The 27,073-nt window shown below is 36.3% G+C and overlaps 1 protein-coding gene across 2 annotated transcripts in view; it reads left to right on the top strand.

Moving 5' to 3' along the window:
- Positions 1-27,073, top strand: part of LRBA (LPS responsive beige-like anchor protein) — a 725,050-nt gene that overhangs the window by 517,673 nt on the left and 180,304 nt on the right. For both annotated transcript variants that reach the window (XM_061142480.1, XM_061142479.1), the window contains exon 44: positions 2,434-2,546. In XM_061142480.1, the coding sequence (XP_060998463.1) occupies positions 2,434-2,546 (113 nt within the window). The remainder of the gene's footprint in view (positions 1-2,433; positions 2,547-27,073) is intronic.

Genomic DNA, 27,073 nt, shown 5'->3' with positions numbered 1-27,073 from the left:
AGCAGACTGAATGCTGGAGTAAATGAGAAGAAAGTGTCAGAAAAGATTTCCAGGCTTCTGTTCTAAATCATGGGGGAAACCTTGGTGCTATTAAAGGAAAAAGAAGGAAAAAATTTGATCTAGAGAAAGATGATGATTTTACTGTCCTAGCAAGGCATACAATATATCAAAAAGAGATGCTGGAGTATAGAGGACATTTGGAACTTAGAGAAAGGACATTGGGTTTCATCTGCATAGAGAGATGCATAGAGACTAATCACCATGAGAGAGAGATGAGATTACCAAGACAGATGATGCAGAAAGCAGTGAGATAAGGTCTGGGGACTGCTCTGGAGCAGGACAAAAAGCAAGAGGAAAGTTGTTAAAGAAGAGAAAAGGATCAGTGATCCCAGAAATTGTAGACTTAGTAGGAGAACTAAGTTGAAGCAGATGGCTTGAGACATGATGGGAAAGGGAGAGGGAAAAGTGTTGGCCTCTGTATCAAATGTGGTTGGGAGGTGAAGGGGAATTCACAGTGAATACAAGTCATGCCTGAGGCTTTAGTGTCTCAGAACTTACAAGTTACTTTATAGGGGTTCATTTTCAAAATAAAGAAAAAAGTTTGAATATAAGGACTGAATGGTTGGAGATTAAATGAGAACCTTAGGTGTAGATTGGACTTTCCTGGTGACTCATATGGTAAAGAATCTGCCTGCAATTCAGGAGACCCCGGTTCAATTCCTGGGTTGGGAAGTTCCCCTGTAGAAGGGATAGGCTACCCACTCCAGTATTCTTGGGCTTCCCTGGTGTCTCAGATGGTAAAGAATCTGCCTGCAGTGGAGGAGACCTGGGTTCGATCCCTGGGCTGGAAAGATCCCCTGGTGGAGGGCATGGCAACTCATTCCAATATCCTTGCCTGGAGAATCCCCGTGGACAGAGGAGCCTGGTGGGCTACAGTCCATGGGGTGGCAAAGAGTTGGACACGACTGAGCGACTGAGCATGGGCATTCAGTAATTGTGTATTGAATTTAACTTACTTAACAAGAGTCTGTTGACAGTGAGTAGGTATGTACTCTTTTACTGTAGGTACAATAAACTTAATTATTTAAGCATACAGAATAACAAAGGATTATATTGTTTACTGTTGATAAGATCTCAATCAGAAGGAGAGAAAAATGCAAGAGAAAAGAGATATCAAAATAGGCTGCTTTTTGCTATTAAGTTCGTTTATTTTTTCTGGGAGAAATTAAAACTGACAGAAATATGAAGTTTGATAATTACATCTGAATTAAAATTATCTTATTATTCATATTTTGTAAGACTGTTTCCACTTCAGTCAAGGAAGAACTCTGTTACTCTAATAGGCATCAAGCTCATGATGAATAGAATGAAATAAAATGTTAAAAACATCAAATCATGAGGAAGGCTTAGATACCGAGAATCTGTGTGGAGAGCTAGTGTAATATTCAGCTGTATATTGATAAGACATTCGTATATATTTGAGAACTGGAAAAGAAAGAAGGGGATAGAATACACTGTAAGAAAGGAATTCAAGCAATATTAATATACTTGTCTCCCTTGTATGTTAGCCATAGAGGTTTGTTCACATTAAATCTAGCTAAATGTCGGCTATAGACTAGTGAAATGGTGGAGGCAGCATTTTACTCTGGGAACAGTGATGTCGCCTACTGAGCCTGCCTCCCTCAGTGGTGATATTCAGAAAGCTGCTGTGTCTACATGGATGGGCTACCTTATCCTTTGCCTTATTCATATTGTTAATAGACCTGAATGTGTCATTAAATGTCTTTGATTTAGAAGAAGCGTGGATGAGTGTGTGGCATCATTTGGGAATTGAATAAGCAGCCTCGATGATGCTGTGAATTATATTCAAAGGGGCATAGAATTTGAAAGCTTTCACAGGAATTTCAGAGTTATTTAGAATAACCTCATCATTTTACAGGTGACTAATGAATGCCCACAGGGGTTAAGTCATTTGAACTCGGTTGATTAGTTTGTTGGTTGATTGGTTAGTTAATTAATGGCAGAGAAAGGATTCAGGTTTTGAAAAACTCTTATGTGATAGGAAATTGTTTTTTAAATTCTTAGTGAAGATTATCTTATTTGGTTTCAATTAATAAAAAATACTTGTGGAATTTATAAGAGCATCAGCATGGGTACAGCGTATCTAGACTTAATATAGTTCAACCATTACAAGTTCCATGATTTGCGGCAAGTTACATAAACCTTTGTGCCTCAATTTTCTATTTGTAAAATGGGGTGATCCTAATTTCAAAATTATTGTGAAAATTAAGTGAAATAATGAATAAATGATAGCACTGGGAACAATGTTTTGCACTCAGAAATTGTTGTTCTTGTTATTTTTGATAAGATATATTCTGGAATGTTTATCATCTCATTATTCTAAATTAAGAATGCCTTTTTCCCCTCTTCCAGGACGGACTTACAATGACTTAAATCAGTATCCTGTGTTTCCATGGGTCATTACTAATTATGAATCAGAAGAACTGGATCTTACTTTGCCAAGTAACTTCAGAGATTTGTCCAAGGTAATTTCTTAGTTCATCTGAAATACTGGTATAAAATATTATATATTATTTTGCATATAAAAAGAAATCTGATTATCTTTATTTTCACAACACTTAAACTTTTTAATATTATAACTTTAATATATTTATCTTTTAAATGTATTTTCATTATTCTCAAATTTAAAACAAATTTAATATGCATGTTAAGCTTGATGGCAATTAAATATTTTGAATTCCACACATTCAGTGCTTAAACCTTTCTTGGCTTATCGTTGAGTATGGAATGATTCTCTCTCATCTCCACACCTTGCTTCCTCTGCCTTGGACATTCGTCTCTCTGCTCTGTGAATGGCTGACCCTCTCCGTCCTGCAGGAACACTACCTTATAGAGACTGTTACTGATCCCTTCCTCCCTGTCAAAGCATCCAAATTGACCTGCATTTCACATGTTCTTCTACCTCGTCGTTTTGGTTCTTCTTATGTCATTGTTCAGCATTATTTCCCTCTTGCCAAGTATAGAGCGTGCCATTCAATAAATGTATTAAATAATAAAATATACATGACATTTCCTCCAAGTTCTAAAAAATTAATTTTAACTGTATTACATTTTAAAATGTGAAACACATAAATAAAAAAACAAAAACTACCCCTAATTTACCACATATCAATAAGTAATAATTACCTTATATTATACACAATGGTTATTATATAAACATTTCTCATATCTTCAAGTATCATTAAGAATTTTCCTTTTCTGTCATAAATTATCAATAAATGGAATATCCTGAATCATTTTGTGGTTAAAAAATGAGGTTATATGCCTCTTTTTTTCTTTTTAACTTTTTATTATGGAGAATTCCAAACATATACAGAAGTAGACCAAACAGAATAATAATAAGTAGACAAAACAGGTACATTCTCATGTATCAATCACTGTAATTCAGTAATCATCACCTTGTAGTTCCTCTTATTTTATCTACTCTCATTTTCTCTCCCCTTTACCATATTACTTTGAAGCAAATTTCAGACATCATATCATTCCATTCATAAATATGTCAATATATACTTTTAAAAACTTTTCAGAGTACAACCATAATACCATTAGCAAACTTAAAAATATTAACAATACTTTTTTAATGTCATCAAATACCCGGTAGGCTTTCAAAATTGTATTTAGTTTCTTTATTCCAGTCAGGATCCAAACAAGAACCACACATTGCAATTAAGTCTTTATTTATTCTGTGGAGTTCTCTTTCATTTTTTTTTTTTCCCCGCTGATTTTTTAATTGAAGAAGTATATTGTCTTGTAGATTTTCTCATAGTGTGGATTTTGCTTATTGCATCTGTGTGTCATAATCTACAGGTTCCTTTGTCTTCTATATTCCTTGTAAATTGGTAGTTGCTTCCAAAGGTTTATAGAATTCAGATTAGCTTTTTTTAGCAAAACTGCTTCATAGGAAACTTTTGCACTCCTGTGTCAAAGGACGTGTACTATATAATTTGCTGTTTTGTAATTTTGTTTGTTCATGTATTTCGGCTGTGCTGAGTCTTCGTTTCTGCGTGGGCTCTTCTCTAGCTGCGGAGCGTAGGGGCTGCTCTTCGTTGTGGGTCGTGGGCTTCTCACTGCAGTGGCGTCTCTTATGCAGCACGGGCTCTGGGGCACAAGGGCCTCCGTGGCTGAAGCACGTGGCTCAGTCGCTGTGGCTCCCAGGCTCTGGAGCACAGGGAGGACAGTTTTGGTGCTTGGGCTTAGTTGCCCCACAGCATATGGGACCTTCCTGGACCAGGGATCGAACCTATGTCTCCTGCATTAGCAGGCAGATTCTTCATCACTGAACCAGCAGGAAAGCCCCTCTAATTTACTTTTCTTTTGTCATATTTAATGCCAGAACTCATTAGTTCAGTAGGCGTTGCACGATCATGGTATTTTAATTCTATCACTTTTATTTCATGTATTATTTGGAACCATTTTCTAAAGTGATGACATCCCTTCATCTGTTACTAAGTTTTTCAATGGTACATAACATTGGAAAGGCAGGATAAACATTTCTTTTTATATACCAGTTTTTAAAACAATGAATTGGTTCCCAACACCCTCTAGTGAAACCTAATTAAAAAATATATATCTTTATGAATTTGTACACAAAACTGAAGTGGTTTGATGTTTCAACCCACTGCAGTTAGTATGTTCATTGATGATCACTTGTTTCTGCTTTGATCACGGGGAGTTTCTTCAAGTTGTTCCTGCGTTGTTTTGATACAATCTTAGTATGCAAACTTACACGCTCCCTGGTATAACAAGGTGCTTTAGTCTTAACCCTCACATTTTCTGGCCCAGTTCTATTATTTAGTATCATTTATTTCTTTAAGGAACCCTAGCGGGAGCCCTTTTACATGAAAATGTATGTGAAACACATAGTTTGTTCCATTGTGCTTGTTGCTACAGGAGCATGCTCATCACTCAGTTGTGTTCGACTCTGCGGTTGTAGCCTGTCAGGCTCCTCTGTCCATGGGATTTTGCAGGCAAGAGTACTGGAGTGGGTTGCCATTTCCTATTCCAGGGTTGCTGCTGGATTTGTCTTTTTTTCTAGCCCCTTCACAAAGACCTAGGAAAGAAAAATTAAGATGAAATACATCATGAGTTGAAACTGATTCCTCCAATTAATTTAGGAGCACAAAAAATTTAGAAGCAAAAAATATTCCTTTAATGTAAAAGGAACACTGTACCCCTGCTCCCATCTGTTCAGGTGGTCAGAAAGTCCAGTCTTTTCCCTAAAACTCTTAGAAACTTCTACCAATACCTGAAGAATGTTTATATATTCTACAGATCTAACCTGGAAGTTCTTTGCTGCCTTTCCCCTGCCTGTTCCCCAAGCCTCTGTTGCTCCCTTATCCTTCTAGGTCACTCTGAAGTTCTCAGGACATCAGACTTCTTTCTAAGATTGTAGATACTCCCTTCCCTTAACTCTTTCAAATCCATTTTAGGCTTTAGTGAAGTATTTAAGTAAAGCTTTACTGAGTACCCAATCACATCAGAAGTACAGGGCTCTAAGCAATTTATAGTCTCAGTCTGAGGATCACTGCCTACTCTCTGCAGATTACCACAAGATAGGCTCTAATTTACTCACCATATCCAGTGTCCTCCACGCGGAATCCAAGGATTTCCACTTTTTGATGTCGGAGGAAGACTGTTCCCTTCTTTGCCTGTCTCAGGTGTACCCTCTTGTTCTTGCTTGATGTCATTAGGAATGTCCAGGAGTAACTTCATCTGTATCCACAGGGTATAGATGCTTCTCCACACAGTCTAGTTGAAGTAGTCACCAGTGGTGTCAGCACGAAGGTTAACATTTTCGTCATGACAAACAATGGTGTTTAGGTCCTAGCCTTTGCCTCTTTGATCAGCACCTCTTCTGCCTCTGCCCCATCTCTTTGCTGTAGTCATCTGATCTTATATTGCTTCATGTTCTCATTCACCTTTTGTGCCTTTGCTGTTGCTTTTCTCATCATCAAAAATTTTGGACTTTGGCGGTTCTCTCTATATTCTTTTCTAATGCATTACATAATTTATTATAATTTTACATTTTCTTTTCTGTGTTTCCTATTAAGGGAAATCATTGAATAGGAAAAAATTTTTTTAATTTCTATATTTTTGGTGCCTAGTGTAGTACTTAGAACTAAGAAATTGTTCAGGTCAGTTCATTCGCTCAGTTGTGTCTGACTCTTTGCAACCCCATGAACTGCAGCATGCCAGACCTCCCTGTCCATCACCAGCTCCCAGAGTTTACCCAACCTCATGTCCATTGAGTCGGAGATGCCATCCAACCATCTCATCCTCTGTTGTCCCCTTCTCCTCCTGCCCTCATCTTTCCCAGCATCAGGGTCTTTTCAAGTAAGTCAGCTCTTCGCATCAGGTGGCCAAAGTATTGGAGTTTCAGGTTCAACATCAGTCCTTCCAATGAACACCCAGGACTGATCTCCTTTAGGATGGACTGGTTGGATCTCCTTGCAGTCCAAGGGACTCTGAAGAGTGTTCTCCAACATCACAGTTCTAAAGCATCAATTCTTCGGCGCTAAGCTTTCTTTATAGACCAACTCTCACATCCATATATGACTACTGGAAAAACAATAGCCCTGACTAGATGGACCTTTTTTGGCAAAGTAATATCTCTGCTTTTTAATATGCTGGCTAGGTTGGTCATAACTTTCCTTTCAAGGAGTAAGCGTCTTTAATTTCATGGCTGCAGTCACCATCTGCAGTGATTTTGGGGCCCAAGAGAATAAAGTCAGACACTCTTTCCCCATCTATTTTCCATGAAGTGATGGGACCAGATGCCATGATCTTAGTTTTCTGAATGTTAAGCTTTAAGCCAACTTTTTCACTCTCATCTTTCACTTTCATCAAGAGGCTCTTTAGTTCTTCACTTTCTGCCATAAGGATAGTGTCATCTGCATATCTGAGGTTATTGATATTTGTCCTGGCAATCTTGATTCCAGCTTGTGCTTCTTCCAGCCCAGCATTTCTTATGATGTAATCTGCATATAAGTTGAATAAGCACAGTGACAATATACAGCCTTGACATACTCCCTTTCCTATTTGGAACCATTGTGTTGTTCCATGTCCAATTCTAACTGTTGCTTCCTGACCGGCATACAGGTTTCTCAAGAGGCAGGAAGGTGGTCTGGTATTCCCATCTCTTGAAGAATTTTCCACAGTTTATTGTGATCCACACAGTCAAAGGCTTTGGCATAGTCAATAAAGCAGAAATAGATGTTTTTCTGGAACTCTCTTGCTTTTTTGATGATCCAGCAGATATTGGCAATTTGATCTCTGGTTCCTCGGCCTTTTCTGAAACCAGCTTGAACATCTGGAAGTTCATGGTTCACATACTGTTGAAGCCTGGCTTGGAGAATTTTGAGCATTACTTTACTAGCGTGTGAGATGGGTGCAATTATGCAGTAGTTTGAACATTCTTTGGCATTGCTTTTCTTTGGGATTGGAATGAAAACTGACCTTTTCTAGGCCACTGCTGAGTTTTCTAAATTTGCTGGCGTATTGAGTGCAGCACTTTCACAGCATCATCTTTTAGGATTTGAAATAGCTCAACTGGAATTGCATCACCCCACTAGCTTTGTTTGTAGTGATGCTTCCTAAGGCCCACTTGACTTCGCATTCTAGGATGTCTGGCTCTAGGTTAGTGTGAGTGATCACATCGTTGTGATTATCTGGATTGTGAAGATCTTTTTTGTCCAGTTCTTCGGTGTATTCTTGACACCTCTTCTTAATATATTCTGCTTCTGTTAGGTTCATACCATTTCTGTCCTTTATTGAGCCCATCTTTGCATGAAATGTTCCCTTAGTATCTCTCATTTTCTTGAAGACATCTCTGGTCTTTCCCATTCTATTGTTTTCCTCTATTTCTTTGCACTGATCACTGAGGAAGGCTTTCTTATCTCTCCCTGCTATTCTTTGGAACTGCATTCAAATGGGGATATCTTTCCTTTTCTCCTTTGCTTTTTGCTTCTCTTCTTTTCACAGCTATTTGTAAGGCCTCCTCAGACTGCCATTTTGCCTTTTTGCATTTCTTTTCCTTGGGGATGGTCTTGATCCCTGTCTCCTGTACAATGTCATGAACCTCCATCCATAGTTCATCAGGCACTCTATCAGATATAGTCCCTTAAATCTTCCACTGTATAATCGTAAGGGATTTGATTTAGGTCATACCTGAATGGTCTAGCGGTTTTTCCTACTTTCTTCAATTTATATCTGAATTTGGCAATAAGGAGTTCATGATCTGAGCCACAGTCAGCTCCGGTCTTGTTTTTGCTGACTGTATCTCCATCTTGATGGAACTTCTCCATCTTTGGCTGCAAAGAATATAATCAATCTGATTTTGGTGTCGACCATTTGGTGATGTCCATGTGTAGAGTCTTCTCTTGTGTTGTTGGAAGAGGGTGTTTGCTATGACCAGTGCGTTCTCTTGACAAAACTCTCATTAGCCTTCACCCTGCTTCATTCTGTACTCTAAGGCCAAATTTGCTATTACTGCAGGTGTTTCTTAACTTCCTACTTTGGCATTCCAGTCCCCTGGTGTTAGTTCTAGAAGGTCTTGTAGGTCTTCATAGTACTGTTTAACTTCAGCTTCAGCATTATTGGTTGGGTTACATGGATTACCATGATATTGAATGGTTTGCCTTGGAAACGAACAGAGATCATTCTGTCATTTTTGAGATTGCACCCGAGTAGTGCATTTTGACAACGGCACCCCACCCCAGTACTCTTGCCTGGAAAATCCCATGGATGGAGTAGCCTGGTAGGCTACAGTCCATGGGGTCTCAAAGAGTCAGACATGACTGAGCGACTTCACTTTCACTTTTCACTTTTATGCATTGGAGAAGGAAATGGCAACCCACTCCAGTGTTCTTGCCTGGAGAATCCCAGGGACAGGGTTGCAGAGTCGGACATGACTGAAGTGACTTAGCAGTAGCAGTGCATTTTGGACTCTTTTGTTGACTATGATGGCTACTCCATTTCTTCTAAATGATTTGTGCCCAGAGTAGTAGATATAATAGTCATCTGAGTTAAATTCACCCATTCCGGTCCATTTTACGTCACTGATTCCTAAAATGTCGAAATTCATTCTTGTCATCTCCTGTTTGACCACTTCCAATTTGCCTTGATTCATGGACCTAACATTCCAGGTTCCTATGTAATATTGCTCTTTACAGCATCAGACCTTTCTTCTCCCACCAGTCTCATCCACAGCTGGGTGTTGTTTTTGCTTTGGTTCCATCCCTTTGTTCTTTCTGGAGTTATTTCTCCACTGATCTCCAGTAGCATAATGGGCACCTATCAGCCTGGGGAGTTCAACTTTCAGTGGCCTACCTTTTTGCTTTTCATACTGTTCATGGGTTCTCAAGGCAAGAATGCTGAAGTGGTTTGCCATTTCCTTCTCCAGTGGACCACATTCTGTCATAACTCTCCACCCTGACCCATCCGTCTTGGGTGGCCCCACATTGAATGGTTTAGTTTCATTGAGTTAGACAAGACCGTAGTCCATGTGATCAGATTGGCTAGTTTTCTATGATTGTGGTAAGTTTCTGTGATTGTGGTAAGAAATTGTAGAAGTTTGTATATCTCCTTTTTCACTTTTAAAGGAGAGTTTTTGTTTTCAAAAGAAAGCCTTATCCTTTTGGATCCAGGATTAGTATGTAGAATATGGAACATAACCCAAACAATCTGATTCAAAAATGGGTGAGTAGTTTTACTTGGCAGTTCTTCAGAGAAGTTATACTAATAGCCAATGAGCAGATGAAATGGTGTTCAAACACTACTTGATGTTTAGAAAATGTATATCAAAACCACAGTGAGATACCACTTCACACCCGGTAGTATGGCTTTAATTAAAAAATAAATTAACCTAAAATAACAATTATTGGTAAAGATTTGGAGAAATTGGAACCCATGTGTACTGCTGGTGGGAATGTAAACATGTAAATCTGATGTGGAAAAAAGTATGGCAGTTCCTTCAAAATAAAAAAATGGAATTACCCTAAGCTCCAGTTAGTCTGCTCTTTAAATATAATCTTGTTTATTTTTGACTGTGCTGGGTCTGTGTTGCTGCACGGACTTTTCTCTGGTTGCAGTCAGCTGTGGCTGCTCTAGTTGCGGGGTGCAGGTTTCTCACTTCAGTGACTTCTCTTGTTGCAAAGCATGGGCTTCAGTAGTTGTGGCACTTAGGCTCTGGAGCACAGGGTCAGTACTTGTATCAGAGGGGCTTAGTTGCTCCGCAGCAAGTGGGGTCCTCCCAGATCAGGGATGGAACCCGCATCTCCTGTATTGGCAGGCAGATTCTTTACCCCTGAGCCACAGGGGAAGACCCCAGCTCTTCCAGTTTTGAATATGTACCCAAGAGAAAAGCTGAGACTTGAAGAGGTATTTGTATATCCGTTTTCATATTTATGGAAGTATTACGTACAGTTACCAAAAGATGGAAGCAGTCCAGGTATCCATTGATGGATAAATGGATAAACAGAAGGTGATACACATATACAGTGGAATATTCTTCACCCTTAACCAGGGAGGGACCTCTGACACATGCTGCAATGTGGATGAACCTTGCTAAGTGAACTTATGCTAAGTGAAACAAGACATTCACAAAAGGACAGATATTGTATGGTGTCACTCATATGAGGCATTTAGAGGAGTCAAACTCATAGAGATCAAAAGTAGAATGGTGGTTGCCAAGGCCTGAGTGTGTTGGGAGGAATGGAGACTTCTTCACTGAGTATAGAGTCTCAGTTTTGGAAAATGAAACAAGTTCATTTTCATTTTCCAAAATGAAACAAGGAGATGGAAGGTGGTGATGGTTGCCTGACAGCCTGAATGTACTTAATGCCACTGAACTATACACTTAAAAGTGGTTAAAATTATAAATTTCATGTTATGAATATTTTACCACAATTTAAGAAAAAAGGAAAAAGGAGGCCAGTAAGAGGAGGAAGAAGAGTTGGTTAGTAAACTAAACACAAAATAGAAGTTTGAAAAAGCACCTGCATGTTTCTGCTTTTGCTTCCCTTTGACCTCTTTGAGAACATGCCCTGGTTAACTAGCTGGAGGGTCAGGACTGACACGTGGAGGATGGCTGAGTCAGCTGCCCACAGACTCAGGAGCAGGCCCAGCCAAGAGCAGCCAGATGAGGTCCAGATCAGCAGAAGTTCCCTGGCGCCCCACTGACTGTGAGGAATAATAAATGCAGAAATGTTTTCTTGTTGGTTTTTTTGGGGGGTGGGGGAGAGGAGTGCTTTTAAAGAATATGAAAAAAGGAAAGTCTTACTTACATTTAGGTGCTGTATTTGTTCTAAAACCCTGTGTATTTCACTGGAATCTGTGGAACTCTCTTGTGTGATAAAAATCAGGACTGTTATTTGACCTGTGTAGGGAACCATGCAGTAGGTCAGTAGTAAAAACTGGACAGCTCTTTAATTCTCAGGCTATTATATCCTAATGTCTCTCCTTTATTTGAATTTTATGTGTGGAAAAGTAAAAATCTCATTTTTCATTAAATTGTTAAAATGTAAGCTTTGTTTCACAAAATAAATTAAATATATAACCTTTCTAGACATCTAGAACTCCCTTCTTTTCCTTAACCTTAGTCCTCCAGTTTGGACTTCTGTTTCGGCACATAGCTTAAGATGCTTTGTGCTTTGGAGGACTTTTTGTAGGCTGTTAAGATGCAATGAGTAGTTAGATGGATTGTGGACCAGGTGCCTGTTCACATCTGAATGGAACAGGTAGTAATGGTGTGATAAGTGGGACACTATTTAGACTTTTCTACTAAGGTTGTATTTCTCTCCTCTGCCATCACTGTACTGAACAAGAGCTCCCACCCCGTTACCGTGTCCTACCACTTCCTTGTCAAAAGTCTGTTCGCTGACCCTTATCTTTTTTCTCTATCCCACTAAAAGTCTTACATGACCAGAAGAAAACCTTCAAAACAATTTTCTTGAAGTAGGCTCTATGAATTTTTTCATTATGAGAATCCAATGAAATGGTATCAGCAAAATGCAGTTATTATTTGCCAGCTAAACAGAATCTTTTATTAAAATTGAATCTTATTTGTATGTTACGGCTGTTTCTAAGGAACTTGCCAAGTACTTTTGCTGAATGTGTAAAATGGTGTTTTAACTAATGCCTTTATAACTTATCTTCTGTATGTGATAAATAATGTATTTTAATGCCCCACTAAAGGACCAGTAGTAATTTTGCTTTTTTTATTTTGTTAGATTAAAAGTTAGAAGGGGAGGGGAGTTCAAAACCAAAGCAAAAGAGTCATTTTCATTACTATCTATCCATAAATGTCCATATCCACTATACAGAGACATAAAAATATCATCTCTGTGATTTAGTGCCTTTAATTGTAGGAGTATCCATTTTTATATTATAAGAGATTTTGTGAAATAATTGCTTTTTGTGCTGACAAAGGAATATTTATAAGAGTGTTTTCAACAAGAGCTGAACAGCACATATTGTATAGCCAACAGTGGTGTGATTAGCAGAGGTGGAAGAAGTGGGGAGCTATAACACTCAACCACATAACTTACAACTAACATCTCCTCTCCTATAAAGCAGCAGTAATTCAAATGCTCCGAAAGTCTTTCAAGTTCGTGAAAATGGAATTCTACTCATACTAATTGTTTTCATTAACTATTGATGGAAATAAGTGAGTTTGGACTTACATTAAGTAAAATAATCAAGCATATCAGGTATTTGAAAATTATACTCTGCGTATATAAAATTGTTTACTTTATAAATTGTATCTCATTCCTGTTGATATTAAGGTCTGCCATAATGTTTCTAGTGTGATTCCATTTTCAAGTATCTGTTTATAGACATATTTTCAAGAGTATGTCACATATATAAAATGAGCTGTTTCTATAAGAAAAATGATTATAATAGAATTCTATGCCTGGAGAAGGAAATTGCAACCTCCTTTAGTATCTTGCCTGGAAAATCCTGTGGACAGAGGAGCCTGGCAGGCTGCAGTTCATGGGTTGTAAAATGTCAGACATGACTGAGTGTGTGCGTGCACACACACACACACACACACACACACACACACACTTTCTCTCTCACGCACACACAAACGTGTGCACGCACGCACTCTCTGTCTCTGCATTATGAGGAGACACCATAGGCGTGCCTTTGAGTTCTGCATTCAGAGCTGCTTTGAAGGTGTCATCGACTTAGTATGAATAGAATGCTAGATTTCTAGTTTAAAAAATCGATATACAACATATATGCACATATACAACTGAATCACCTTGCTGTGCACTTGAAACATGGTTTGTCAACTATACATCAATAAAATACATATATTAAGACAAAAATATTAGAATTATATGGAAGTTTTCCCATAATATGCATTTAGGAAATACTGCTGCTGCTGCTGCTGCTAAGTCGCTTCAGTTGTGTCTGACTCTGTGGGACCCCATAGACGGCAGACCATCAGGCTCCCTGGTTCCTGGGATTCTCCCGGCAAGAACACTGGAGTGGGTTGCCATTTCCTTCTCTGATGCATGAAAGTGAAAAGTGAAAGTGAAGTCACTCAGTCATGTCTGACTCTTAGCGACCCCATGGACTGTAGCCCACTAGGCTCCTCCATCCATGGGATTCTCCAGGCAAGAATATTGGAGTGGGGTGCCATTGCCTTCTCCTTAGCAAATACTATTTGTTTAAATAAACTTGTGAAATTGAAGAGAACATTGTGTGCAAAGCTTAACTTAAATCATAAACAGGTCTTATCCTCATTCTTAAGTGGATAATATAGCCTGACTAGCTTTTTTAAATGAATTATTTATGCATATTTATGTCCATTTAATGTCCCCAAAGTTTTGATACAGAACTACAATTTTATTTGGTAATCTTGTCCATGTTTTACAGGAATTCTCTTTCTGAAGCAGAATTAATGTAATTAGCAGCTTTTCTTCTGTATTATTTTTCTTATTCTCTTTAGAAAGAAAAGTTCTGAGACGGATAATGTAAAAAATGTCCTTTTGAAGGAATTCAATTTTATATATGGTATTTCCTTATAATAATTGCAATGTAATATTGTCAATCTGATTATATCAAATCTATTTTAGTTTGAAACGGTGAGGAAAATTTATTATTTTCTTCTGTTGTGAAGCTCCTCATTTAACATAAATGCTTTAATTTTTTAAAGCTGAAAGAAAGTAGAAATCAGTTTTGAAGTTGTTTTTTGCCTCCAGTTTCCCTGTTGTTTCATCACCAGTCTAAAATTCTGACTGATGAGAAGACAGATCTAACCATGCATAAACTTTGGAGTGACATTAATCCATATTTTACAAATACACACTGAGTTTTATATTTTGACAGTCTCCTTGAAAGAGACAAGAATATTTTCTTTTTGTTTTTTCTTTATAAGAAGTTATTATCAGGGCAGAAATATATTTACAAAATGTCATACCATAAAAACAAATTAAAATAGCTGTTGTTTTGGTACCAGAGATTTCATGGTGGATTAATAAGATTTTTTTGTGCTGTTATTACTTGTAATAGTAATGGTACTATTACACAGTCTTCTGATTGTGTAAGCCAATTTTCTAAGTGAGGAAAATGAAAATAATCAGGTGCAATCATTTCTCTTCTAATTGATCAAGATAGTTATTTTGGAATATTTAATGTATATACCTGGATGAAAGTGACAGTTGCTCAGTCTTGTCCGACTCTTTGCAACCCCATGGACTATACAGTCCATGGAATTCTCTAGGCCAGAATACTGGAGTCGGTAGCCTTTCCCTTTTCCAGGGGATCTTCCCAACCCAGGGATTACACCCAGGTCTCCCTCTTTGCAGGCAGATTCTTTACCAGCTGAGCCATAAGAGAAGCCCAAGAATACTGGAGTAGGTAGCGTATCCCTTTTCCAGTGGATCATCCCGACCCAGGAATCAAACTGGGGTCTCCTGCATTGCAGGCGGATTCTTTACCAACTGAGCTATCAGAGAAGTCCATATACCTGAATGCCTATTCCAAAATACAAGTATTTTGTTAGATTGAAATGCAGTAGATAGACCAACCATTTCCAAATGAAGTCTTGCAAATGAAAACTCAGCTATGAGAACATCCCACTTTGCAGTATATTACATATGTTAATTCTTTTAACCCTCACAAAGACCTTCTAAGATAGGTAGTATTATTACTATCTTTTACAGGAGCAGAAATTGATACACCATGAGGTTAAACCAGTTGTACAAAGTCACACAGATAGTGGATAGAACCAGAATTTAAACACTGTGCAGTTCACAGCTGTGTGTGTGTGTGTGCTGGGTTATGATTTAAAGTGACAAATTTCCTGCTATGAATTTTGGCCCAGAAAGCCTGGGAAACACTGCAGTGTGCTATACCGCTTTCTATGCTTGGCATCAATTGCTGAGTCTGTTTTAATGTTATTTTATCAAGTTGCTCTTCACCTGTTATGCTGAAGTGCATGGTAAGGTGCAACCAGCATGCTATTGCTGGAAAAAGTGCTTTTCCCAGTTGCTGCCTCATGATATGTTTGTCCCAGGTTATGCCTCGAGCTTTTTGACCTAACCTGTTTTATGGAAAAGGTGAATGTTTGGTTAACTGTGGAGAATACCTGATGTTACTACCTGAGCATTCGTTGTTTTTCCTTTAATGATTGTTTGTTGAGTAATAGTGTACCAAGGACTCTTAGTTTCTGGAAATTAGATACAGTCCTTTAAGTTACTGTTCTACTAAAAAATACACTGAAGATTGGTGAGGGGAAGACAGGAATGGTCAAACTATAATCAATAGTTTATAATGGTCAAGCTATAATCTATATTTATTACAGCATAGATTCTTTTTTTTTTTTCCCTATCTTTTTGTTTTTTTATTTTTTTTTATTTTTTTTTTTGTTTTTTTTTTTTTACAGCATAGATTCTTAAAATGAAGGAAAATACTGCAAGAGTCCAAGGTAGAGGGAAAAGAAACATCATGCATTTTTTTAAAACTTAGAATGTAAGCACAGTGCGAGTTGTTATTTTGTTTAAGAATCAAGAAAAGGGAATTACTCTTGATCAGAATGTTTCTAAAGAGTAAATTATGAGATAAATGAAGAGATCTGAACAACCAGGTTGTCCTAAATTCATTTACTTGCTGATTAGTTGCTGTTGTTCATCCTTGTATTTATTGTGTATTTTTCTCTCTTTGTTTAAAGCAAAAGTAGGTGATGTCCCCCCTCTCTGTGTCCTTTATATCTCCTACCATCTGGTTGTATATTTTTATATGTGAGATGTTTCTCCTAACACACACACATAATATACAGCATGCATCCTGACCTGGAATTGACTACCGGACATTTAACTGTTGTTGATCAGACAGCACTTCTTTATCTCTTTAAATTTTAAGTGCTGTTTCTGACAAATGCCAGTCCTTTTAGTGGGCTCTGCAACAGATACACTGGGAATCAATATACCATCTAGATGTCACAGAGGGAAAAGTACACTCTTTTGGCGGGGAGGGGAATATTGTTTTAAAATGATGGGCATTATAACGTTTGCTTTATTTTTCTACTTATTGGGCTTCAGTTAAACCAAAGGAATTCAAAGTTAAAACAACTTTATTATATTATAATGGTAAATAGTGGATCCTAAATCATTTAAATAAAATGTAAGTGCAGAGAAAGAAATTAAAATTATCCCAAGTTGGCTGCTTTCTATTGGCTGACAAAATATATTAAATATATTTCAAGCTTGGCACCAATATGCTGTTATATGACACATGGATCGTAGAGATTTTGGTATGAGTTGCATTCCCTGGGCTTGGGGAGTTTATAGTCCAATCAGCAAAAAGAATGATACTGGGAAGTTTAGAATCTTTTTGTAGGATTGTGAGGGAATCCCAAGTAGGTGCTTTTAAAAAACATTTTATGTATGTGCTCTTCTTTAATCCTTTCAACCACACTGTAAGGAATGTGTTATTATCTTTATTTTACACATAGGAAACTGAGGTGTAGTGAGGTTAAGAAACTCTCCAAGGACATAGATTTCCTAATTGTTAAAGGCTAAAATCTGACCTTAGGTGGGTCCGTATCACTGAACTGGTAGACTTTGGGCATAACTAGAAAGCATAGTTTTGGTTGAACAGTGGCAATTGTATCTACTTCTTTCCAAAATGGGACTGCCTTTCCCTTTTATCTTGGCTAAAGACTAGAGGTTTACTTTTTGGAGAAATTGCATCAGACAAGTTTCTGATTGGAGAACAGGAAGCACAGCAGAGGGGGAGTTGAAGAGTAGGGAATGGAAAGCAGGAGGATTAAGAGAAGGCTTTAAGTACTGAATGCTGAAGGCCCCCAGGCCCCTTTCGCTGCCCTGTTATCAGCACTCCGGCAGCCAGGCTTACGCCAGCCCCAGAGTGTAAGATGGACAGTTGTGTTACTCTTTGGACGTACTGACTGTCTCGATGAAAAGACCTCAAATGTACTGACATTTTAGGGATCCTACTTGGAGCCCATATGATTTTTCCCTCCGTAAAAGTCACACTTCTGTTTACACTCAGCTACTGAAGTCAGCTCTTTTGTGCCTCATTCTTAAAAATGAAGATATGACCAAGTAAGCAAGCATTTAAAGAGAGCCTTCAATGTGAAGGACAGTAGAGACTAAATTGGATAGAAAAATAAAAGAAACCAGAAGAAACAAAGACAATTAAGAAGCAGAAGCCTTAAAAACAAAAGAAGAGTAAATACCCTCATAGAGAAAAGTTATTGCATTAATAGAAAAAGAAAATATTACTATAGAATGTGGAGAGTAAGTACAGATGTTTTCTAAAAGGTATATCCAAAATGAAAGGGGGTATAGCTTGGAAAGATGAAATTCAGTAACTAGAGTAGGAAAGTTTTGGATTTAGATAGGCTTGTGTCAGCCTGCCTCCATTTATTAGGAAGGACCTGTAGCAGAGTACTTAATCTGAGGGTCCTAAATAACAGACTGATTTTTATATAGTATTTGTTATAATACTGAAGAAAATCTTTCATGAGTACACTAACCTTTCAAAACTTTAAATTATTACATGTACATTGTGATATATTATGGCTATTCAATGCTTTGCCCATAATTTAAAATTAAGTTTAGCAAAATGTGAACATATATAGATGTATATATATGCACACATACATACATTTGGGGTGATATATTGTGGTGTGTTTAGAGGATTTGCTGCAGTTTTTTTTTTTTAACTTAGGACAATGATCCATTGGTTTTACACGAACTGTTTTTTGCAATTTGCAACTTTAAATTATTAGTACTATGTATGGTAGATTTGTTTTTTTTACTAGAAGTTACCTTCTTGTTTTTTCATGACTCTAACAGGGGTTAAGCCTACACTTAGTTTAAGCAACCTTCACTGACATTGTTTTTTTAACATGAGTCAGAAAATGATAAACTGAAGTTACTGAAATGGATTGTGGTTAATATTACTGTCAGGGAGATGAATAATCTTGACATGTACCAGCAACACACTGCCAGTCCAGTAATCCTTCTCAAAGTTAAGTATTTATTCTCACATCATCGTAAGTTACTGTGGTGTGGAGTGATCATTTGCTATTATTTATAAATAAATTGTCTCATTTACACAACGGTACCAGTTTTACCCTGTAGTACTCCCTGTTTTCCTGGTTTAGTGCTGCATGGACTAGGGTAGATCCAAGTAAGGAACATAGACTTACCATAAACTTGTGTAAAAAGATTTTTGAAACACCTTGAAGAAAATTTTAAGTTCAATAAGTACTGAAATTGTACTTCTAATTTCAGGCTGGAGCATTTCTTTAAGAGAGTAATTATAGTAAGAAGCCATTTAGAAAGCCTGCATACATTTGTATTTTTCTTTATATCCTTGTATTAACTTTTCATTCTTGTATTTCCCTGTGACAGTAAAAACTTAATTTATGTGAATGTGTAATAGTCTGCTTTTTGAAATAAGTAATGTATTAATGTGTCTTTTAGTCTCATGTCCACTTTCCTGTCGAAGTCTTTATTCTCCAAATCCATTTATTATAGTAAGCACATTTATTCAATGTAAACACTTGTTTATAATACCCTGATTATATTAAATGTGTTTAGTCAAATAATTGATTATTAAGAATGTTTTGGGCACCGTTCACAGGTTTATTGCCAAGAGACCTGTAAATTCACATATATATGTATATTAATATTTGATAGAATATCTTACTAAAAAAGTTAAAATCTTCTGATTTTCATTACATGCTTTTTATTACCTGACAATGATTTGACTTTTCTAAGAACAAATTGTGTCAGACACAATTATTATTACCCTCTGGTATTGTTGCTGCTGGTGCTACTTATTTTTATCTATATTATGAAAAACCTAGACAGTGTATTGAAAAGCAGAGACATCACTTTGCCTTCCAAGGTTTGTGTAGTCAAAGCTATGGTTTTTCCAGAAGTCATGTGTGAATGTGAGAGTTGGACCATAAAGAAGGCCGAGTGCTGAAGAATTGATGCTTTTGAACTGTGGTTCTGGACAAGACTTTCCAGAGTCCCTTGGACAGTGAGGAGATCAAACCAGTTAATCCTAAAGGATATCAACCCTGAATATTCATTGGGAGGGCTGATGCTGAAGCTGAAGCTCCAATAGTTTTGACTACCTGATGCAAAGAGCTGACTTATTGGAAAAGATGCTGATGCTGGGAAAGATTAAAGGCTGGAGGAGAAGGGAGTGAAAGAGGTTGAAATGGTCCAGCGGCATCACTGACTCAATGGACCTGAGTTTGAGCAAACTCTGGGAGATGGTGAAGGACAGGGAAGCCTGGTGTGCTGTAGTCCATAGGGTCGCAAAGAGTCGGACATGACTGAGCAACTAGACAACAGCATGATGTGTTATAGTTGCAGAATAATAGTTGAGGTCCATTTTTTTTTTTACTAATGGAAGTCCAGTTCTTCCAATACCACTTGTTGAAAAGACTGTCTTTTCTCATGAATTGTCTGGGAATCTCTATTGAAATTAAATTGGATGTATACATATTTCTAGACTTTATTCTGGTCAATAAGCATAATCTATCCTTATATCAATAGCATGCTGTCTTGTTTATTATAGTTTTATAGTTAGTCATAATATCAGGTCATGTGAATCCAGTTATTTCTTCTCTCTTAAAATTGTTTTGGCTACTCTCAGTTTTCTGGAATCAGCTTGTCGATTCTGCTATTTTGATTGGGCTTGCATTTAATTGGTAGGCCATTTTTACCAAAAATAATAGTGATACTAAATCTTCCAATCCACAAATATGGTTTATCTTCCATTCATTTAGGTCGTCTTTCACTTCTGTCTGATGTTTTGTGGCTTTTAGTGTTGTATGCTAAAATTTTTAATTTATGCTTAAATGTTTCATATTTTTTTTTCATTTCAAACTTTTAAAAGTTATAGGAAATTTTTTTAGATTGAATTTTTTTTAGATTGACCTTGTGTTTTACAACTTTTGTTTTACTCAATTATTTATACTAGTAGCCTTTTTGTAGACTTTTGGGGACTTCCTACATCTCGTGAATACTTACTGCATTATATAATGTTGACTAGAAGTGCTGAGAGAGCCTTTTATCTTATGGGAAAAGCATTTATTCTTTCATCATTAAGTATAATAATAGCTATAGGTTTTATATGTTTCTATTGTGTTTTTTGGTGTTGTTTTCAGTTTTGTTTCCCTTACTATTTTTCTTTCTACTTGATTTGGATTCAATTTTAATTTCTCTTCTTTTTATTTTTTTAGTATCTTAAAGTGGAAGATTTAAACTATTCCTTTCAGACGTCTTTTTCTTTCTAATATAAGCATTTAATGTTACAAATTTTCCTCAGAACACTGATTTTGTAAGGTCCAACAAATTTTTATATATTGTGTTTTCATTTTTATTCCATTCAGTGTTTTTTCTAATTTTCCTTATGACCCATAGATTCTTAGAAGAGTGTGTTTCCTTCCCACAGGTTTACAGGTGTGTCATCTGTTTCTCTCGTTGCTTCCTAGTTTAATGCCATTATGATTGGAAAACATACTTTTGTGACTTTGGTTCTCTTAAGCTAGTTGAAATTTGGTTTATGGCTTAGAACATGGTCTATGTTGAATATATCCTTACTAACTTTAGTTTTACTGGGGTATAGTTGATTTACAGTGCTGTGTTGGTTTCAGGTGTAGAGCAAAGTGAATCAATTACGCATAAACATATACCGTTTCTTGTTTAGACTCTTTTCCCATATGAGCCGTTACAGAGTGCTGAGTAGAGCTTCCTGGGCTGAGCAGTAGGTCCTTATTGGTCATCTGCTTCATGTGTAGTGGGCATACCTCAGTCCAAATCTCTCACTGCATCCCTCTCCCCCTTTATCCCCTGGCAACGTAAGCTTGTTTTCTAATCTGTGACTCTACCTCTGTTTTGTAATTAAGTTCATTTATACTCTTTTTTAAATAAAAAAAAGATATGATTCCACATATAAGCAATATCATATGATACTTGTCTTTCTGTGTCTGACTGACTTTGCTCAGTATGACAGTCTCTAGATCCTTTCATGTTGGTGCATTATTTCACTCTTTTTTATGACTGAGCAATATTCCTTACTAATTTTTTATCTACTTATTCTGTTGATTACTAGGTGAGAAATGTTGAAGTCTCCAACTATAATTTTGATTTGTCTGTATCTTCTTTTTCACTTCTTTCATTTTTTGTTATATGTATTTTCAGCATTAGTTTTTGGGTACATGTTATGAATTGAATTATGTCTCCCAAAAAGATATGTTGAAATCCTAAGCCCTAGCACCTGTGGACATGACCTTATTTGTAAATAGGGTCTTTGCAAGTGTAATGAAGTGAAGATAAGGTCATTGAAGTGGGCCTAATTTCAGTATGATTGGTGTTTTCATAAGAAAATGAAAATACTATGGTAAGAGAGAGAGAACACCATGCAGTGATGGAAATAGAAATTGGGTGTTATGTTGCTGCAAGGGAAAGAATACCCGAGGCCACAAGACGCTGGAAGAGACCAAGAAGGATCCTCTGTTAGAAGCTTCACAGAGAACGTGGCTCTGCCAATACCTTATTTGAACATCGAACCTCTGGAACTGTGAGACAATAAGTTTCTATTAGTTTAAGTCACCCAGTTTGTGGTACTTTATCATAGGAGCCCTAGGAAACTAAGACAGTGCACACACATTTCAGATTGTTATGCTTCCTTCATAAACTGTTGTTATCTTCATGTAATGTCTCCCATCACACCTGTAATAGTACATGTCCTGAAGTCTACCTTTTCTGATATTTATATAGACATGACAGTGTTTTTTTTTATTACTCATAGTATCTTTTTCTATCATTTTTAAAAACCTGTCTGTGACTTTATTTTTTTTAATTCCTTTTTTGTGGGCAACATATAATATAGTCTTGCTTTTATAGCCATTTTGATAACCTCTACATTTTAGTTGGGGTGTTGAGACCATTTACATTTAATGTAATTTTTTATATAGTCAGTTTAAATGTATTTTCTTTCCATCTGTTTTTTATCCCTTCTATCAGTTCTTTGTATCTTACCTCCTTTTATCTATTTTCTTTCAGATTGGGTTGTTTTATGATTCCAGTTTCATCTTCACTGTGGCTTGTTATTTATACCTTTAAAAAATTTAGTGGTTTCTTTGTGGTTTGAAATATGCATCTTTAACTTAGGATTTCTTTCAGAGGGAATTATTCCATATGTAGCTAAAGTTTAGGTTTGTCTGTGGCAAGAAGTGAGTTCATGGTCCTAGCTGCTTCTTTAAGTGTGTATGTGAGTCTCTCTGTGAATAAATACATTTTGTTTTAACAGCATTGAGTCTCTTGGATATTTGTCATTTTCATGATTACTTTTTTTTTTTTAGTTGACCTTGGATTGTTAAGATTTTGGGGGGCTTCTTCCAGGTGTTTAGCTCAACACGGGCATTGGATTATCAGATTATTTTAATTGACTTATGTGCCTTTCTCAAACAGATAAATAACTATACTGAAAATCACTTAATATGAACTATAGCTGCGTAATATAGAACTCTGAAGGCGGTGCTACTAAATCTACCAGTGTGAGCCTTTGAAATGATTTAGATTCAGTTAAATACAATAAGTAAAATGGAATACTTTCTTTTTCCCAGGGCATGTTTGTTAAATTGAAATCATATAGTGGGTATATGTTTAATGTTACTTGGAAGAGAGCTTGTTTTCAAGGGATTAAAAAATCCGCTGGTACTTAAAAACAAAAAGTGTTTATTTGTTAACTTTAAAAGCCATAGTAGTGTGCCAATAAAATTTTTTCTCGGCAATATTAAATTAAATGTAGAGTGTGTGAAGATAGGTGCCAAACCGGTTCAGCCATATATAGCATATGACGAAATACCCTGAAAATTAATGTTGAGTTAAAATGCTTATCAGTCTGTTTGTTATATTTGTCTTTTAGATAAAAGAGCTGCTACAACTGACACAAAATAGTTGCTACACCCCCAAATGGTGGCAACATTGCTTGAATAATATAGGCTATCCTTTTATTTTCTTCTCCTTGTAGATGGGAAAGGAAGGCAGGTGGTAGAGATGCACAGAATTCATTGGCTTCTTTAAAAAGTTTTAGCAACACAAGGAATTGGGTTCATAGATATGGATATATAAATACAAAAAAAATTAAGAGAAAAGTAAAAACAGCCTTCTAAAGCAATCATACCCCAATAAAGTTAATTTTTAACAAAAGGAAAGTAAAGCAATAAACATTGATGACAATGCTTATTTTTATGTGTTCATTTTCCTTAAAAGCAATTTTGCCAAGTGTCTTTTCAGTGTCCCCAACACAAAATATTCATCCCTTTCTGCCATTTGTGAAATCTTCTGCTAAATATCCACTATATGTGTATGCATGCTAAGTTGCTCAGTTGTGTCCCACTCTTTGTGACCCCACGGACTGTAGCCCACCAGGCTCCTCTGTTAATGGGATTTCTCAGGCAAGAATACTGGAGTGGTTGTCATTTCCTACTCCAGGGGATCTTCCTGACTCAGGGATCGAACCCAGGTCTCCTGCGTCTCCTCCATTGGCAGGCAAATTCTTTACCACTGAGCCACCTGTGAAGCCCAAGCACATACATTATATAGATAAGAATAAAGTATAAATAACATTTTTTTTTTCAAAAGAGCATTTAACCTAAAAGTCCCATGAAAGGATTCCAATGGTGCTATAGATTCTGCACTAACACTTTCATTAATCCACATAACCCAAATTATTCTAGGATTTAATAGTCAGTCTAGTTAGAATTGGCTCTGAATCTTGCCTCAATTATTGATAGTCATTTAACTTCTTCCCAGACTCAGTACTTTCATCTGTAAATTGGGATTGCTAATGGTTTTGTATATTAAGGCATTGTTGTAAATATAATAAGATAATATATCTAAGACTCTTAGATCCTTCACTTATAACCAATAAACAGTTGCATTGTCATCAGATAGAATAGCCCTCAGAGTTATTTTGTATAATCTTCTCAAAACAAATCATTATTCTCTAACCTGGAATGACCATCTTCTATGATGTCACATTTCCTAATAGTCCATCCTCTTTCATCCTCTTTAATTTGAATTTTTTTAAATTTGTTCATGAATATCAATTACCTTATACATAATTAACAATATTTTTTTATTTACCCTGTCATTTCTATAACATGTTGGATTCATATGATATTGAGTTCAACCATTTTATTATCTTTTCCTGCTGTCACTTTGTAATTGCTCTTTTTCGGTATCTACAGGCCTATCCTACTTCCACAATAAATTAATACATAACCTCTTGCTTATGTTGTTGTTTAGTGGCAAAGTCATGTCCAACTCTTTGTGACCCTATGGACTAGCCTGCCAGGCTCCTCTGTCCTTTGGATTCTCCAGGCAAGAATTTTGGAGTGGGTTGCCTTGCCTCCGCCAGGGGATCTTCCCCATGCGGGGATCCAACCTGCCTTTTTTACGTCTCCTGTATTGGCAGGCAGGTTGTTTGCCATTAGTGCCACCTGGGAAGACTTGTGTCTCCTCGATCTTTGTTAATTTTGAGCTAGGTTATTCAAGGTACTTATTATCTTCATTATTAAAATAGGGATGCCTAGCTCACATTTACTGTGAGAATGCATAATAATGTTTTATAAAATACAAAATGTAGCCTGGGGATTATCAATTAGATAACTTCAGGTATGAATTCGTAAAAATTTTAAAAAGAATAAAAATTTGAATATATGAACATTATAGTCTTTTCTTTTTACTAGTAATCAGATGAAAGAGTTGTACTGGGTGGTTGTAAGGGTCTTTGAATCCAGTACTCTTTGTTTTTAATTAATGTAGTACTGGATGATTGTAACTTGTTTGACATTTCATATGCTTTTCACAATAAAATTTAGAGTCCCTTTGGATTTTTGAAAGATAATTCTGTTTTTTATCATGTTCTTGAAGTGGGGTAATGCAGTTTTGCAGTTTATGTATACTATTAGGCTTCTGACAGTATTGCTATTCCATTAAATGATTGTGATGCTTAATTATATTCTCTTCTAATAGACACCATTAATTTCATTAGGCTTTTCTAATGGATTTTTTCTTAAATATTCTTGGTCAAATAAGCTGGAAATAGCAATAGTTATTATTACAAATAACATACTCTATGCCAAGCACTGAATTGGGTACTTTATATGCAGTATTTTTCAATCTCTAATAATTAGCAAAATTACTTCTCAGAAAAGGTAACGAAATTATTTTGTTGTGATATGCTTAAAAACCTGATTTAGAAAGTTCTGCTTTGCATATATTGTTCTGAAAGGTATCAGACAAGAAAAATGGAATACTTATGAATCTACCACAGTTGGCAATTTTGCTATTTGTGAGATTAATAATATATCCTGTGGGTAGTAGAATTTGTTTTGTTTTGTTTTGCTATTTATACGTTTTCAAGAGTTCTGGTATTCTTTTTTTCTTTCATTTGCCTTTTTCTATTTTAATCCAAGTTCTTATTTGCATTTTTTAAGTGTAAATACTTTATGTTGGTGTTCTGAACCTCTAAATCATTCTGTTTTATTTTAACCACTTTTTCATCTTGTTGTGATTGAGGTTCATTTATTATTTTGTAGATTTAAAAATTAACTCAAACAGGGCCTCTGTATCAACCTAGAGGGGTGGGATGGGGAGGGAGGTAGGAGGGAGGTTCAAAAAGGAGGGGATATATATATATATATACACACACCTATGGCTGATTCATGTTGAGGTTTGACAGAAAAAATAAATTCTGTAAAGCAATTATTCTTCAATAAAAAATAAATTAATTTAAAAAATATGTATATAGTTATATAGTTCTATTTGTTAGCTTTTTGTAGTGTTTAAAATTATTTTTTGTATCCTAGGGCTATTTATATTTACCTAGTTATGAACTTGAGTTATACCTGTCTAATCAATACTTATTTTTTATTGATTTTTTTCAAGAAGTTATGACCATTTCAAATGACCAGTATTTTTTTTCTTCCTTTAATCAATTTGCTGATTTTGAAAAATAATCTGGTCAAGCTTTTACAGTTAAGTTGTACAGAGAGCTTTTTGTAGGCTGATAATACTAGGCATCTTCCAGAATTGCCCTCCATTTGTTACTCGTAATATACTGTATAAGAGGAGCCATCAGTATTTGCTTTTAGTTCTTTGCAGAGATGAATAAACATCTTGAAATGCTGATTTAGACAGTGTTTTAAAAATGCTCTGATGCACTTCGGTGTATGACTGACTCTTTCTTAGTTAAATGTTTCGCAGCATTATAACATAGTTGGATTCAGCTCATCTTTTAAAGCAGTTGTCAGAAAAATATGGGCCAGCATGGTAGAATGTATTAGCTCAATACATTGTCTCCATTTTATTATGAAGCTACTGAGGAAGCTGTGATATACAGCACTGTCATTACAGATCTATTGTTAGGATGGTTCCACAGTCTTCTTTGCACTGCCATTAATTTATAGCAGTAAACAATA

Source organism: Dama dama, chromosome 5, assembly GCF_033118175.1.
Source record: "Dama dama isolate Ldn47 chromosome 5, ASM3311817v1, whole genome shotgun sequence".
NCBI lineage: Eukaryota > Metazoa > Chordata > Mammalia > Artiodactyla > Cervidae > Dama > Dama dama.
This window is presented reverse-complemented; position numbering and strand designations above follow the sequence as displayed.